Source organism: Odocoileus virginianus, chromosome 20 (genome assembly GCF_023699985.2).
Source record: "Odocoileus virginianus isolate 20LAN1187 ecotype Illinois chromosome 20, Ovbor_1.2, whole genome shotgun sequence".
Taxonomy (NCBI): domain Eukaryota; kingdom Metazoa; phylum Chordata; class Mammalia; order Artiodactyla; family Cervidae; genus Odocoileus; species Odocoileus virginianus.
The window spans coordinates 36,118,994-36,135,417 of record NC_069693.1 but is presented as its reverse complement, the minus strand read 5'-3'; the positions used below and the strand labels follow the sequence as shown (position 1 = coordinate 36,135,417).

Below are 16,424 nucleotides of genomic sequence, written 5' to 3'. Positions count from 1 at the left end.
GGCGGTGGCCTGCAGCGTGGCGGTGCCCCCCATCCTTGTGTTTTCACGGCAGGTCACCGAGTTGAGTGCCCAGAGCCTGCCTCACCCCGTGACCTCAGGGAGTAACTGTTGAGAGTGACCGCTTCCGTGGCCTCTTTGTCTCCCTGCAGGCTCATCAGATTCAAGAGATGTTTCCCCAGGTGCCATACCACCTGGTACTACAAGACCTCCAGCTGACACGCTCGGTTGAAATAACAACAGACAACATTCTGGAAGGACGGATTCAAGTACCTTTTCCCACACAGGTAAACTGAGGGTTCAGGCATGACAAGTGAATTCTGTCCTCACCAAGGTTTCATCTTCTAAATTAACTTTTTAGTTACTTAACAGCTGAGAATCATTTATGATTTGATGAAGGGTTTCTGTGAATTCCCTCTTTCCAAATTATGATTGAGAGCAGGCTCATCCAGGAGGCTTGGCTGAAGGCAAGGACACAGATATTTGGCTGATTTTTTATGCAGATGTATCCCCCAAACCAGTCTGCCCTCACCAGTCCAGGAGGTCATAGTATCAGTTCACTTTTTGACAAGGATTGGCAGTCTTTTTCTATAAAAGGCAGATTGAAGTATTTTAGGCCCTGCAAGGCATGCATTATCTGTTGTAGCTTCTTAATTCCATGCTGCAGTGCTGAAGTAGCTGTGGACAACATGAAAATGAATGTACATGACTGTGTTCCAGTAAAACTTTATTTACAGAAACCATTGGAGTAACTTATCCTATAGGCTGCAGTTTGCCAACCCTGGCCGGGGGAGACAGCACCCTTTGTCCTCAGCTGGCTTTGCACATCAGTGTGGCTTTCCACTGGGTATAGTTCCTCTCTGTGTGAGGCTTGTATTTTTAACTTTTTTAAAAAAGGTCCTGTCTCCGGGCCCATCATAAACTCTCTTTGATGGGTACAAGAAGTATTGACATTTTAAAGACAAGCTTTCTGGCAGGACCAAGGAATGAATATGTGATTAGAGTATCATAAGAGCTTCCCAAGTGGCTCAGTGGTAAAGAATCCGCCTGCCAATGCAGGAGATGTGGGTTGGATCCCTGGGCCAGGAAGATCCCCTGGAGAAGGAAACAGCAATCCACTCCAGTATTCTTGCCTGGAGAATCCCATGGCCAGAGGAGCCTGGCGGACTACAGTCCATAAGGTCACAAAGAGTCAGACACAACTAAGTGACTGAGCCACATGCAGGCTATCATATACCAAGAAGTTACTCGGTTGTGATATGCCAAAACATGGAAATCTGTTAGTAAAAATCTTGAAATGTGAGAATCTTTGAAGAGGGAATAAGCCTGGAATTGGTACTCAAAGGGGTTGAGGTATTAGAGGTGGCTCTGTGGTCCTTACCTGTAGGAACTGGCTGTGGCTCTGGGAGCAGACTCTGAGAAGGATGTGGATGCCAGTAGTTAATTTGAGAAGTGTTCTGGGAACCATGCAATACTTCCCTGGTGGCTCAAATGGTAAAGAATCTGCCTGCAATACAGGAGACCCAGGTTCAATCCCTGGGTTGGAAAGATCCCCTGGAGAAGGCAATGGCTACCCACTCCAGTATTCTTGCCTGGAGAATTCCATAGACGTAGGAGCCTGGCGGACTGTAGTCCATGGGATTGCAAAGTTGGACACGACTGAGTGACATTTTCTGGGAACTATGGGAAGGAGTCTAGGAAACACAGGCAGCAGGTGGGACTGTGAGGTGGGCTAAGGACTTGTCCAACAGTTCACCCTCATGGGTGTCTAGAGCTTGAGACCACTGGAGGCTTCTAGGATCCAGTGTAGAATTCATGTGCCTCCTGAGGGAAGAGGAGCCAGGGTGTTTATACACCATTTCCCATCAGTTGTTGGCAGAGGGCTTCCTCTGAGGAGCACGGAGGTCCCTCACACAGCCAGAGTGAGTTCTCGGGCGATGAAATACAGAAACCAGCCAGCCAGCACCGAGGGGCCAGACCTGCAGGGACGAGGACAGGGTCCCGGGGTGTCTGCCGTGTCGGCCAGGATGTCAGCCTGGCTGAGCGTGAGAACAGCGGCACCTAGTTCGTAGGACGCTGAGGAGGTGGATTAGGTGGCCGCGTCAGGGCTTTTCCACAGTGTTCTGTCTGTCCTGCTTGTCGTGGTACAGTTATTATTACTGAAAGGGACGTTAGCACTGATGACACTCGGACAGGCCTCAGACTCCTCTGTCGGGTCGTTAATCTAGCGTCCTCGTGTCTTGGATGCTGGGGGCTGGCTGAGCTCAGCCTGTCGGTGGTGGCTCTCCCCCCGCCCCCGGCCCCGCACCTGTTCTTGAGTTCGGAGCGGCTCTGCATTCTGCTGTGATGTCTCTTCCAGCGGTCAGAGAGCATCAGGCCCGCATTGAACAGCCCTGTGGAAAGGCCCAACGGCGAGCAGGAGGACGAAGAAGCTTCTGTTCAGGTAAGGCCTATGCCCTAGAGCGAGGAGGAGTGGGGTGGGGCGCCTGGCGGCGGTCGTCGTCCGCCTCTGATGCTGGCGTGACTGAGCGCTCGAGTAGCGAGCAGCCCGTGTGCCAGTCCTGTCTCAGCGTGTGGGGCTAACAAACTTCACTGTGCCCGGGTGTGGCCGGCAGCCCACTCCCTGGGGACTGTCTTCAGGACCTGGAGGAGAAAGGGGCCATGCTCTCCTGGCCGGGCCTGCCACCATGAATTTGAGTGTAGCACTAGGAAGGGTGCGGTGGGGCTGGGCCGGGGACTCGGGGTGACCACATGGGCCCCACTCTCCAGAGCCGAGGTCATCAGGTTATTCTCCCCCACACCTCTCTTGTTGAGCTCAGCGTTTTCAGGAACTTCCACACATTTCACAAACAGGAGACCCCCAGGGTGGGGGGAAGCGTGGTTATCTTGGGAACCAAATCTGTGTAGATAACCACTCTGGGTGACCTTGGGTTACTGCCCCCAACTGAAAACAGCTCCCCTGTCCAGGGTCCAGGGCAGAGGTACCTCCACCCCGAGCTTTTCACCCCACAGCCTGGGGTGCCAGTTCACATCCATTTTCTGTAATTCCCAGTTGCTTATCAATGACCGTACTTGCTGGAAACTTTCTTAAGGGACTGAAAACCCCCAAGCAACCCTGCCTTTGTGTTTCGTTGTGTGTGAGAGATGTGTGGGGATCCCCACACAGGGAAGGGGTCCGAGGACGGCACTGCCTTCCCTCCATTGGGGGTCAGGGCTGTTCGGAAGCAGCTGCTTTCACCTCATGGGTCTTTCCCTGCAAACAGGAAACACTAAAAACTCCTAAGACTTCTTCAGATCTGTTGCCGAGTTAACATGTTCATATCCGAATCTGCAACTGGGTTGTGCAGTATTGGTAAAATAGTGTCTGGCTTCTGAAGAAGGGGATCATTGCTTTTCCAGTTTTTGTAGCTGGCTTAGCTCTGATTTAGATGCTGGGCTTACTGGGTGGCCTTGTGGGTACAGCACATTCAATTTCTGTCTTGATTTCCCAGCTTTCTTTTTAGAGTGAGCCTGAAGGTTTCTGACTTTTTTTTTTTTTTTTTTAATGTAGTGAAAGGAAAGTACTTGTTTTACAAGGAAGCTTGCTATATAACACTTTTGGCTGTCCTCAGGAAATAATAAGTTCTTGGAAAACAGTCACTTAATAAACACCTCGATTTAGCCCAGTCAGCGGATCAGCTCTGCCCATTAATTCGAGGCCTTCCCTCTGCCCGAGCTCAGGCCTGCATGGATCAGGCTTGGAGGCCTGTGAGGGCCTGAGGGTGGGCTTCCATCTCTGCCTCCACCTCCACTCACCCGCTCTTCTTCCCGACTCCTCTAGGGTCAGACTCAGGAGGGGAGAGGGTTAGCATGGGCCATGTGACCCCGGGGGTGTGTGTGTGTGCACACGCATATACATGTGTGTTACAGCTGTTGTTTTAGAGATCTTTCTGTCCTCTCTGGCACCAGAAGCCTTGAGTATTCTTCCTTTGAACTTGGGCTGTATTTCAGCAACCAGCCCTTACTTCATGGGGCTCCCCTCCCCTCCCAGTGGTCCTCTGGGGCAGTCTTTCAGCAGCCTCGGGCTGGATCCTCCTGTAGGACCCATGTCTCCTCCCCAGAGCGCACACAGCAGTGCCTTACAGTTGGTGGAGGTTGAAGTTGCTCCCGTCAAAGCCTTTTTAAAATCTGCTACAAGCCAGTTTCTTCCTGTTAGGTTTCTCAGCTGTGTGTTAGTCATCACTGGCCCCCATATCCCCCAGCGTCTAGGGCATGTAAGTAAGGCCCCAGGATTCTCTTGAAGTTACTCCTTGCTCAGCTGAGAAGCTGGAGAAGTGCTCCCACCAGAAACTTAAAAATAGGCCTCTTAGCCGCTTGCTCCTCAACTCTGCCTTTGCCTTGGACTGGTGCTGGCCAGCCTGGGTCTGGGAGCGCGAGCAACACCGATGGCCTCTAACCAAGCCTATGGAGGACTTGGGCATTGTCTTGGCCTTCACAGCTGCTGTAATGGAGAGAGTCCCATTATTACATCCTGTGACTCACGGACAGGATCTCATGTCAGTTTTAAAAAAGATACTAAGAATTTACCCTTCTTATCTGCCTAGCTGTTCTCAGAGTCAAGTGAGGGTATAATATTTGTGCAGTACATGTGGTAAGACTTGTTGAAATTTTAGAGCCATGAGTAGTGGTGAACAGAAAATTCCCAGAATGCAAATTAGTAGTTAACTTGTGTGTCTTCCGAGAGTACAGTTTCGAGGTGCTCCTGTTTTCCATTTGGTAATCCTTCACTTACTCCCCAATGTTGAACATGCCGTGGTGAGTCAGGCCCTGCCCATCAGGAACCCATGTCTGCTGACATGTGTTTGTCAGTCCCTGCCTGGCAGCCTGTCTCCTTTGGGGTCTAGAAGAGCATCACGAGGGGCTCTGGTCAAGTGGGGAACTGGACTGCTCACAGCAACCCCTTGCTTCCCGTGTCCAGACCGAGCGGGTGCCGCTGGACCTCAGTCCTCGGCTGGAGGAGGCGCTGGACTTCAGCGAGCTGGAGGTGGAGCCCAGTGAGGGGGAGGACTTCGAGGCCCGGGGCAGCCGCTTCTCCAAGTCTGCGGACGAGAGGCAGCGCATGCTTGTGCAACGCAAGGATGACCTCCTGCAGCAGGCGCGGAGGTGAGTGGGCCTGCAGTGCCATTGGGCGGCACCTCCCGCCAGTCCTGGGGCCTGAAAGCCCTTGCCATAGATGCCAGCACTGGAGAACTAGCACCTGTCACCTACAATTTCCAATTTCAAATCTCTGTTGAAAAGCCAGAGGATCTGGTAATACTGTGCCACCTGATAACCTCTGGCCAGTGCTGCCAGCGTCCCCAGTGGGCACTTTCACCCACACTCCTGTGGTTAGCACTTCTGTGCCACCATGTTCTAGACCCTTTATGCTAGCTATTCTCTCATTCTCTTCACTCTTAAGAGGGAGCATGGTGATTATCCCCATTAAACAGATTTAAAACTGAAGAAACCAAGGCCTCAGGGTCCTCACGCCGGCCTGCTGCCCAGCTCCCGAGTCCTCCGTCTTGGCCACTCTGTGCACGGCCAGCCTCGGAGCACGGGCCACATCCCCACAAGCCCTAGCCCCGATGGGGGCAGCCAGAGGGAGAATGTTCCCTGACTTGGCAGGCACTCGGTGGTTAAACGTTTGGCGACAGGGCTGGTGCTCTGTTCCCGTGGGTGGGTTCGGTGCCCAGCGCCAGCCTGGTGAGTCGGGACTTCACGCCGTGTGTGTTAGTGGGGGGCGGGGGCGGAGGAGAGCGAGGGGCTGAGCAGCCTCCGCTGCAGAGACCCCCCCCATTCAGGGAGGGGTGTCTTGTTTATGGGGTGGCGCTGTGCGACAGCTTGATGGCCGTGCTGGGCAAGGGGGGATTGCGGGAGCATGTGGTGTGTTTCTGTGTGCCTGCCTTCCAGGGCTCCCCGGGTCCCTCACTTGCGCCTTTGGTTTTTGGTAGGCGTTTCTTGAACAGAAGTTCTGAAGATGACTCGGCCTCGGAGAGCTGCCTCCCCTCAGAAGGGACGACCTCTGACCCTGTGACCCTGCGTCGAAGGATGCTGGCCGCTGCGGCCGAGCGGAGACTTCAGAAGCAGCAGACCTCCTAGCGCTTCCTCGCCTTCCTTGGCTGCCTCCGCCCGAGCCGCGTGCCCGGCCTGCTGAAGAGGCCTGTCCCCAGCTGTGCCCGCTGTGTGAAGAAGCGGGCTTGACTGCATCGCCGCTGTATAAAGCATGTGGTCTTAATAGTGTTTGGACAGCTGACAGATTTAATCCTTTTTTGTAATACTTTCTATGTGACATTTCTCTTCCCTTTAGAAACACTGCACATTTTAACTCTAGGCATGATCTCTTCTGCACTGACTGGACTTTGGAGGGGTGGGGAGGATCAAGAGGAAGTGGGCAACCAAAGACCCTGAAGCAGGCAATGTCCCTGACTGCCTTATGCAGAAGTCATAACAGATGCCAGTGTCTTTAGCTCCAAATGTGGCAGGAAGTGTGTGTGCAGCAGTTGGGGGTTGGAGGCAGGGGGATCCATACAAAGCAGTGTGGAGATGGACAGCCAGAGCCTGACTCCACACCACTGGGTAATTTCTGTTGTCCAGCTGCTGTTCTTAGTGAGGAGGCATTCAAAATGTTACAGAGTGAGGCCAGAGCTGCGGGCTTCTGGACCCCTGGGCTGGCTGGGCATCATGGAAAAACCGTGTTTGGTTTGATACCTGGAGCAGAGCAGGGGAAAGCCCAGGGATGTGGTGTGAGGAGCTGACAGTTGTGTCCCAGGACACCCAGGACTTTCCGAGCCCCCTGTCCAGAGCTGGCTTTACTTCCGTTAATGCTGGTGCTCCTCCATCTATGAGTACACCCTGCGTGTCCATCTTCTCCTCTGTATTTCATTGTCCCCTGCCCACCTGCCCCCAGACATGGGAAAAGTCAGCACTGACAGGGTTAAGCAGCAAGCTTTGGTTTGTGGTTTTAATTCGTTGGTAAAGTCAATTAGGCAATGCCAAAGGCTGTGGGTTTGGTCTTTGGGGGATGGGAGAGTATTTCTTGGAGGGCTTCATTGAAGAAATAAATGATACCTTTTGTATCTTTCTTTCCTGGAACCCTTCATTTTCATAACTGTGTTGGTTAAAAGGTAAGGTGTTGTGTCCACCTGCCTTGGAGCAGACCCAGGTCTGAACTTTTTCAAATCCTTGACAAATTTCACTTGAAGGGTTTGAAACACGCAATCATAGCTTACGTAGTTCAGTTTTATGTCCTACTGGATTAAGGTTTTTTTTTTTTTAATGTTTGAAAGCATAGTTTTATGGTAGTCCTTTTGGGAAGAATCCAGTATTACCTAAAATTGGCAAAGTTAAATGTATTTTACATAACGAAGTTTTTAGGATATTGAGAAGTAACTGAAAATAGAGCGATGAGTACGTGTTTAGGCTGAGATAATTTATTTCAATAAATCTTTCAAAAGCCTTATCTTGAAATGCTGTTAGTAAATTTCTGTGATTTTTTTTCTTTTTAAATTTGTTTTGCTGAGAGCATAGCTATTTGTTTTTATTGTAAAACAACAACAACAATAATAAAAAGCAAACTGTCTTAGTGTGTTGTGTGTGGCTTGGAGCTAAGACAGTTTTCTTCAGAAGTGCAGAAATTAGATTGTGTTTTGATTTTGTGTGTCTTGTTTTGGTTGGTGGGTTTTGCCTTATAATTTTGTACGTGTGTATGATGTGCACCTATAAAGATGATACCAATTCCATGTGTTTCAGATGTGTGAAAAGAGAGAATGTTTTGGAGTCAGTTTTAGAGGGTCCTGAGATATATGACGCTGATCACAGGGGAGACATGCCTTTAAAATGACCCCAAAAGAGAAGTCCTAAATTCACCCTTAGATTTTACACTTGCATAGGAAAGGATTCTGTACACTTACTGTCTCTTGGCTTCTGTCACTTCTTGGGGATATCTGAGACAGACTAAAGGCAAGGGCAGGATGCTAGGCCAGCCCCCAATTCCATGGGGTGGCCCCCAGCCCCTTGGTTGTGCCAGCTTCTCCAGCATGCACCGCTGTGGAAGCGGGAAGCTGGCTCAGGTTTGTAAACTGAGGGTGTTTGGGTGTTCTGTGAGCGGTGGTGGAGGTGCCCTTGCCCTCTCTGGGCTCTTCTGGAAGTGGTCTCCCTCACTCCCTTTATTTTCTTTTGACCTTTTTGACATCTTGGGTTTCCAGTTTGGTTCCTCCCCGTCCCCCACCCCCCAACTTTGAGGCTTTTATTTGCCATAGAGATCCATGATCCTTGTGGATGTTGTAGTTCTTTGATGTGAATTTTGGGTGCGCAGGTGGCCACATGGACCTGGCTTCCCACTTGAGCTGGGCAGAGCGTGTGCCCTTCGATCTTTGGCCAGCAGATGTGGTCCTCTCTGGGTAAAGCTGAGAGCTCTGTGGGGCGGGGCCTCGCACGCACAGGTGCGTGTCCTGCTGCCCAGCTAGTCAACAGACAACTCAGCCTGCCTGCCTCGGGACGCCTTCATCTCCCGTCTTCTCACCCCTTCTTTTTCTTAGGAGTGGTTCTGAACCTGACTGCACATTAGAGTCACTTGTGGAGCATCAGGAAACCATGACGCATAGGCTCCACGCCCACGTGTCTTGTTCTAATAGTTGAATTGGTCTTTCCCTGCACCCTTCCCAAGCACAATGCTTCTGGATTCCTTTTTAAGTAAGACAGGGCAAAGAAATGTCTGTTGTTCTTACCTATAGAACTAACAAATTAGGCAAGAACCCTGTTACCCTGTGGCTCTTTTTTTGAGAAATTCAGGTGATGCCACGTGCAGAAACCATGGCATCCTTCAGCCTTTCATCTGTAACACCCCCACCCCCAGACCCGTGTCCTGAAGTCAAGCTTCTCAGTCAGGTCCTGAGAGCGCAGGCTTCCCATCAACTGAGATGGCGCGCCTCCTCCTGCAGATAAGTTGGGGTGAGGGAAGCGGTGGGAAAAGCCCTGGGGGAGAGCCTGGCTGGCTCACCGGGCTTGTCCTGGCTAAGGAGCTCTGGATCCATTCTTTGTAATATAAGGGGACTAGCCTCTTGGTACTCCATGATCTCTGCAGCAGTGTCAGCCCCTACCCTCCATCCTCACCAGATTTAAAAGGCCACTGGCAGTGCCAGGGAGAGGCCTTCCCGGGCTGCTGGTGTGTGGAGGAGTCTGCTTAACTGACCTCACCCAGTCCCTGCCATCTCCTGGGTGGAGCACTTGACTGCTTGGCTACTAAGTGACCCAAGGACATGACACAAGGATTTTGCTGAGCTGTGTTTCCTCCAGGTCCCCAGTCTCAATTGACTTGCAGTTTAATTGCAGCAGAATCGTGGCAACCCAGGGGAATCGAGAGCCAACTCCGTGCGCCAGGCTGTGCTGGTCTCAGTCATCCCGTGTGTGTTCAGCCTGCTGGGGACTGCTGGCATCCAGGTACAACCGGGGAGGCTCTTCAAGACGTCTGAGTGAGTGCACATGAGCCTTTGGGTGCAGGGGGCTGGGGCAGTTCGGCCTCATCCTTGGGACCACCTGTTATGCTGTGGTGGAGCCCCTGGGTACAGGATCACGTGTTAGCAGGAGACGGGCTTACCTGCCCTTCCAATGAGGAGGTGCTGGACCAGGAGGAAGGGGGCACTGCAGCCCAGAGTGGCCCATTCGCCCACCCACCCTGCTGCCAGGTGGCTGCGCTCGGCCGGTTCCTCCTTGATGGCAGCACTGACACAGGCGTGTGGAAGGTCCGGGATGAAGGCTCCTGAATCCGGCACTCACAACCCTACGCACCAGCCTCCCAGTGTCTGTGGCCCAGTCAAGTCCCTCCTTCCCTTTCCTGTCAGAATGAAGCCCGAGGGGGAGACTTAGGAATACAGACAAACATTCTCTTTATTGAGCTACACATGAATTTTCCATTAGTCAGAGAAGTAGACTGGCAGTGTGTAAGATATCACAGAAACCTCACCGATTGGGAATAGAAAGGCTTAGAAAGACCCGTGGGCTTTTTTTTTTCTTTTTTTTCCTTTTTTTTTTTCCAAGTTTTTTTTTTTTTTTTCTGCATTTTAAATTTTTTGTGTTTTGTCTTTTTGTCTCTTTATCTGAAATGGCTGTGACTGGTCTTCTTCAGCAAATATTGTCTTAAAAGTGAACCGTGAAGAGGTTTGGGGTTTGGATACTAGTCAAAGTAGAAATGACATTGGACTGATCATGAGAACTGTGGCTTTCATGTAAACATTACATTCCATCTTTTTTTTTTTAATTTTTTTTTGTTTTTTTTTTCCATCTTGTGGTATTTAAAAATTTTTGTTTTTTATCTGCAGCACAAACATCCCCACATGAGAAAGAGCGAACACAGGTCACTGAAACAAAGGAAAGGGAGGGTGCGCGCGCACACACACGGAGCATCCATCTGAGACGGAGAAGCGGAGATGTCAGCAGGAAAAACCACAACCCGGTTCCCAGAGACTACGAAAGCTGATCTGTATGTAATACATAGTGCTCATCAGTACAAAAAGAAAACCAAAACCTAAAACAACTTAAAAAAAAAAATGATAAAGGGACTCTTTAGGAAGGGAATGAGGGGGAAACTGTTTTCTATTGGGCTCTATTTATGTATATGTTCTGTATCCTTTGGGGGCAGCTACTGGCCAGTGAGAGCTGTGCTTTATCTATACAAGCCCGGAGTGAGCGTATGGCTCAGGGCGGGGTGGAGGAGGGGTGCTGTGGCTGCTGTGGCTGCATTGGGAAAGCGGGGCCTGAGCACATGCCCGGGAACCAGCGCCCAGGGTGTGGACAGGTGGCACCTCTGCAGGTGGGGTGGGGTGGGCGAGGCTGCAGGTGTGTATGTTTATTTCACAAAGGAAAAAAAAAAAAGATGGATGAGATGGTGAGTTTTCCTTTACCCTTTTTTTTTTAAACGCTACAAAGCACATGAGAAATGTTCTTCCTTTCCTTTCAAATTCTAAATGTAAAGACTCAAACTAAAACCGAATTCTACAGCATTCTAGAGAAATACACAGCCGTCAGTCACTCTGGGTCGTAGGTTAGACAGGGGGCTTGATACAGAAAGGCTGTGTGTCTTACAAAGGCCAAAAGGTCATGCTACCAGGAGATCAACGTCAACAGCAAAGAGTCCGTGAAGCAGTCTGTAGAGAGAGAGACAAGGGGTCCAGTCGGACCATTTTCCTTGATTTAGAACACCAACCAACCAACCGACCGAAAAACCCTTCAGCGTGTTTAATGACATGGGGGTAGGGGCAGGGTGGGGCAGCATTGCAGAGGGATCCGGAACCCAAGGGAGGCCTTGCCCAGGCCCCCCTGGGAGGCCTTACCCCAAGGACCCTGCCCCAGCCAGGTCTGCAGACCACAGACCAGTTTCCCGCTCAGCTGCTCCTGCCCTTCTCTACATCATCTTTCCCCCGCCCTCTTGGAGGGAGAGCGGCTTCAGCTCTGCAGGTGACTCTGTGACGGCCCCTCCCTCAGCTGCAGGTGGGAAGCAGACCAAGTCTCCCTTTTCTCTGACTCTTGCCTTGTTAACATGAATAAAGAAAACTCAGGAGACAGTGGATTGATCGGAGCAATGATTCTTCTAAATTCTTGAAGTTAACAACCTCTGCCACCCAAAAGAGAAGCATCCTTAAGTTTTCTCTTGTTGGAAAGTATGGGGCAGGGAGACATTTGGGGTGCTGGCCATTTTTTAGAAAACAGTTTTGGAATTCACACAAATGCAGGACAGAACCGAGAGCACACAGCCTGAGTGGGTGGAAGCTGAGAAAAGGCTGGACTGAGGCCAGGGCTTTCCTCGCCCTCCCCCTGCTCACAGAAATGGGTCTCAAGAGTGTGAAAGCATGTGACTGTTCTTAAAAGGATGGACTCCCAAATCAGGACTTGTATCGCAGTGCGTGTGTGTGTGTGTGTGTGTGTACGCGCATAAGTGCACGCTCAGGTGCTGTCCCAGGAAATTGATGAGCAATGGAATGGTGGTCAGTTCTGTCTGAAGCTCTTTCTAGTACAGACTAAAAAAACTTTAATATATATTTGTCTATATATATAAGGTTTGTTATGCCTTTTTGGAGTTTGTTTACCAACTTGCATTTGTTAGTGGGGGCGGGGGCGGGGGGGTGTGTATGTGTGCAAGCTTTTCTGTGAGTGCTGGAATCATTACCAAATAGGTTGCTATACAGGACAAGAGGTCAGTACAAGCCGCAGCCCCGGAGGTTGTTGGCAATGATGATGTCGGTGACGGCGTCGAATACCACCTGGATATTATTCGTGTCTGTGGCACAAGTCATGTGACAATAAATTTCTTTGTTGGGTGAACGGTTTTTGCTTTCAAATTGTGCTTGGATGTAGGCGGCGGCATCTTCATAGGTGTTGGAGCCTGTAAGGAGACAGAGCAGGGGGTGGAGGGAGGCCCTGGTGAGAGCGGGCTTGGGGGTGGGTGGGCTGGAGATTCAGCCGTGACCTTCTCCAGGAGGCTGCCTGGGGCCCTCCTCCAAGGCAGAGTCGCAGCTCACGTTAAAAACCACACACAGCTGAGTGATCGCCTAGCTTTCCCAGGTCTTTCCCTCTGTGTTCACAAGCAGTCCCGCCAGGGGCCCTGGGCGGACAGTGGCCACAGGCTAGCCCTTCCGCCTTCTAGAAGAGCACCCTGAGGCCTGCGGGTCCGCCCTTCACAACGCTCAGCCCTGGTCCAAACCAGTCCTGCTGCTCCTGCTGCAGGTGTTTCGGGTGGCGTGGTGGCTCTGGGCGTGCAGGGCGCCATGCCCACACTTTCCTGAATGCTTCCTTCACCAGTAGGGCCGGGACTGTCTTTAAGCAGTCCCCATGCTTAAAGTGAGTGGCCAGGACAGGGGGCATGGATACCCTCCATCCCCCGGTGGGAAGTTTGAGGGGCTGGTGGTATTATAATACCAACTGCCCCCCCCAATTCCTTGGATGCTCCTTTGATCCTGACTGGGGTCTGGTGGGGATATCTGTGGATGATGTAAGGACAGTTTGCCCACCAGCTGTAACCCAAGCCCCGTATCTCTATTCTGTAGTTTTTAATCAACGTAAAAAAAAAAAAATGGACCAACCCAGAATTGCCTAAAAGCCCATCCAAGTATAGTCGCCCCATTTTCTTCAGTGCCTCTAGGACCTGGCCAGCAGGGAAATGATACAGTCTGACATTAAGGGTGGGCGGCTACACCTCCCCGCCCCCTTTGGCTGCCCTAGTCTCCAGTGGCTGCATGTGAGTCACAGGGGGGTCTGTGGCTTGGGTGCTGGAAAGTGTCTGCAGCCAGATAATTAAATGTTAGGGATCAAGGCTAAGGGGTGGGGACACCTCTGGGTGGGGGTCGGGACGGAGACCAGCTCTGGACAGCCCACAGAGCAGAAAGCCTCCTCAGCTCCACCGCTGGCTGGCCGCCAGTGAAGCCATTAAGTTGGGGGCGGCTCAGGGACTAGACACAGCCCCAGAGGACCCCACCAAGGGCCCTCCCGTGCAGAGGGGGCCAAGACGGCACCGTCGAGGTGAAAAGTGCCCAGGAGGGACTCTGAGGGTGCCCCGTTCCTACCTTCTCGGCGTCCACCGAGTCCGTGCCCTTCCACAGCCCGACGGTCCCTCAGAGCTCCCCTGAGACAGCCCGACACCCACCTGCCCACCCCAGCCCCTCTAGCTGTCATCCCTACAGGCCTACGCACCCCAAGGGGCCACCTCATTGACCATTTGTCATCCATCATGTTCTCCAAACTCAAACTGGATCCCTCGGGAGATCCTGAAGCACTCAAGTGTTTCCCAGAGTCAGACCAACTTCACCTGGGCGCATCCAGCGCCCTACACAACCCGGCAATGAGCCTGACCACGCCTCGGGCCGTGTCCTGATTGGGCTCCAGGGGCACCAGGTCCCTGGGGACAAGGAAGAGCCCTCAGAGGTGGCACTGGCCTGAGAGGGCCTGCCGAGCCCCATCCAGTCACCACAACTCTCTGAAGACCTGAGCAGGTCCTGAAGGTCCTCGCTGGGGCTGGGAGAGGTGGCTGCCAAGAGGGGATATGGCCTGGCTCCATCCACCCCGGCGCCGTCCTGTGTCCACCTGGACTCACCCCGCCCTGCAGAGGGCACCCCAAACACGGCCAGTGCCCCGTCCGCGGTGTCCATCCTCTGGATGGTACTGAGGTGCTGATGGCAGGCGTGGGGCAGGCCTGTCCCCGGGCGCCATCCCCATTCCTCCCCGCGCTCCCCCAAGCGGTGGGGGGGTTCCTGTCCACTGTGGGACCCGGATGGCACACACATAGGCGACTAACCTGCCCCAGGGTGTGGTCTGGCTCCAGAGGCCGCCTCAGCCTCCCTGCAGCCTGGGGAGGGCGGGGAGCCAGCAGGTTCACGCGGGGGAGACAGTGGTGCTCAGAACAGGCCAGTGCACCCTCCTCCACACCCAAGGGTGAGGGTGGACTCTCCCCAGTAATGGAGGAGGTTGGCGGGGGTGGGGGGGGGGCAGCATCCATTGCTCCTGGAATCGGGCTGGATTTGAGGACCCATGTCGCCCTGGGAGCTGCCTACACCCTGGGGCAGTCAGGGAGAGAGGGTTCCCGACTGAGCCCGCCTGGGACATCCTCTGCTGCCACCTGAGGAGCCTCTAGAAGCTTCCCAGTCCCCAGGGCGACAAAGGCTGGGCTCTGACCTCCCGTCAGTGCTGCACTAGCCTTTAAGCAGCAGCTCAGAGCTGGGCCATCCTACACAGCCAGCCTCCATCAGCCTCCAGAGACAGCCTCATCACAGGGGTGTGTGACACACTCCCATGGAGCCAGCTGGGAAGGAAGAGCCCCCGAGAAGGCGTGGAAGAGAGGCAGGCAGGCGGGGTGGGAGGAGGTCTGCAGAGTCAGGGTGGTTTGATTGGGGAAAAGCCCAGGATGGAGGGAAAGCAGGAGAGGATAGGTGGGATGCTGGTGGAGGCAGGGAGCTGGGCTGATGGCTGGAGCAGAGAAACGCAGGGCTGAGGCGGCCCAGGCCCCACTCACCAGGCACATGTGCACCCTCTTTAGTGCAGGCAAAAGGGCCATGTGGCCCAGCAGAGGTCCAGGGCAGGAGTTAAGGAGGGGTACTGGGGAGATGGGAGGCCAGGACAAAAGCAGAGGGGGAAACTGGGGGGTGGTCCGGCCTCCCGATCCTACCATATCCCTCCAAGTCACCTGGTCACAACATGCGAGCATTGTAAAGGTTCATTTCCCACCATGCCCAGGGCGGCACCCTTGCCTCTTCTATCCCCGCCCCATCTGCCAGATGCCCGGGAGACGCGGGTCCCTGGCAGGTCCATGCGGCACCCACCTGTGTACTCGGGAAAGCAGATGGTCAGAGGTGACTTCTTGATCTTCTCCCCAAAGAGATCTTTCTTGTTGAGGAAGAGAATGATGGAGGTATCGATGAAGAACTTGTTGTTACAGATGGAGTCGAAGAGCATGAGAGACTCGTGCATGCGGTTCTGCAGCCCCAGGCGGGGGAGGGGGCGGAGAGAGCCAGACAGACAGCGAGAAGGACAGACAGGGAGACAGGGAAAGAGAAGACGACAGTTAGGCAGGAAAGGGAGGCTCGGGGCTATTGGCAGCTCAGGAGGGGCTGCTGGGCCCCCACGGCTCCTTGGAAGGCCGACAGGCAGAACATCCCGCACAGCACGGCGCTTCTTGTGTCCAGTGTTCAGAGCAACCCATACCCCTGTCTCGGGGCCAGTGGCAGAGACAGGACGGGGAACCAACCAGGGCTCCCTCGGGAGACGCTGAGGACAAGGAGCCCAACCCTCCCATCTGCAGAGTCTGAAGCCCCGAGAGGGTCTCCCTGCGTCTGTGTGGCCTCCAGGTGTGTTTGTGTGTGCGCATGTGTGTATTTGTATGTGCATGTGTGTGGTCTCCAGGCATATGTGTGTGTGTGCGCACGTGCATGTGGTGGGGGGATTGCTGGACAGGAGCCTGAGAGCTGTGCTCTGGCCTTCTGGTCCACACCTTTCCTGCTGGGCCTATCCTGTGGGTGGGGGTGTCCTCTGGGAGTGGAGAGGGGCTCTAGGCCCCTCCTGTGGTCTGAGGGGAGAAGTCACGCCAGGCTCCTGCCAGCAACCTCCGGGGATTGGGAAGACAATGCCTGCAGGCATGCCTGGAGGATGGCCGCACACCCTCGCGCTGGGTCAAGCTCAACCACAGTTCAGGTCATGAGAGCTGAAAGCCGTGCAGCACTGCTTTGCACACAGGAGTTCATTTAGCAAATGAATGAAAAGGATGTGCACTCCCAATCAAGCAGGACCCTGGGGACAGCCTTCTGCCCTGGGCAAGGACGGCCTTATTCTAACCTGTTTCTTGGCAGCCCCTTCTCGGTGAACTAACCCATTTATGCATGGGAAGGTGGCTCCCTTGTGAACTACCTCTCCGGGGGAAGGGGGACCCCCGT

The 16,424-nt window shown here is 53.3% G+C and overlaps 2 protein-coding genes across 3 annotated transcripts in view; one reads left to right on the top strand and one right to left on the bottom strand.

Moving 5' to 3' along the window:
* AMFR (autocrine motility factor receptor) overlaps positions 1-7,763 on the top strand; it is a 40,307-nt gene extending 32,544 nt beyond the window's left edge. Inside the window, exons 11-14 of the mRNA XM_070451271.1 lie at positions 150-284; positions 2,357-2,440; positions 4,955-5,139; positions 5,967-7,763. Coding sequence (XP_070307372.1) covers positions 150-284; positions 2,357-2,440; positions 4,955-5,139; positions 5,967-6,114 — 552 coding nt within the window. The 3' untranslated portion in view covers positions 6,115-7,763. The remainder of the gene's footprint in view (positions 1-149; positions 285-2,356; positions 2,441-4,954; positions 5,140-5,966) is intronic.
* Positions 7,764-9,882: 2,119 nt separating this feature from the next.
* GNAO1 (G protein subunit alpha o1) overlaps positions 9,883-16,424 on the bottom strand; it is a 176,704-nt gene continuing 170,162 nt past the window's right edge. Inside the window, exons 7-9 of one of the 2 annotated variants that reach the window (XM_020892757.2) lie at positions 15,318-15,471; positions 12,176-12,391; positions 9,883-11,156 (exon numbers count right to left, since the gene is read on the bottom strand). In XM_020892757.2, the coding sequence (XP_020748416.1) occupies positions 12,204-12,391; positions 15,318-15,471 (342 nt within the window). In that variant the 3' untranslated portion in view covers positions 9,883-11,156; positions 12,176-12,203. Of the gene's footprint in view, positions 12,392-15,317; positions 15,472-16,424 lie in introns of both variants that reach the window. The other variant, XM_070451283.1, reaches the window with a different exon arrangement.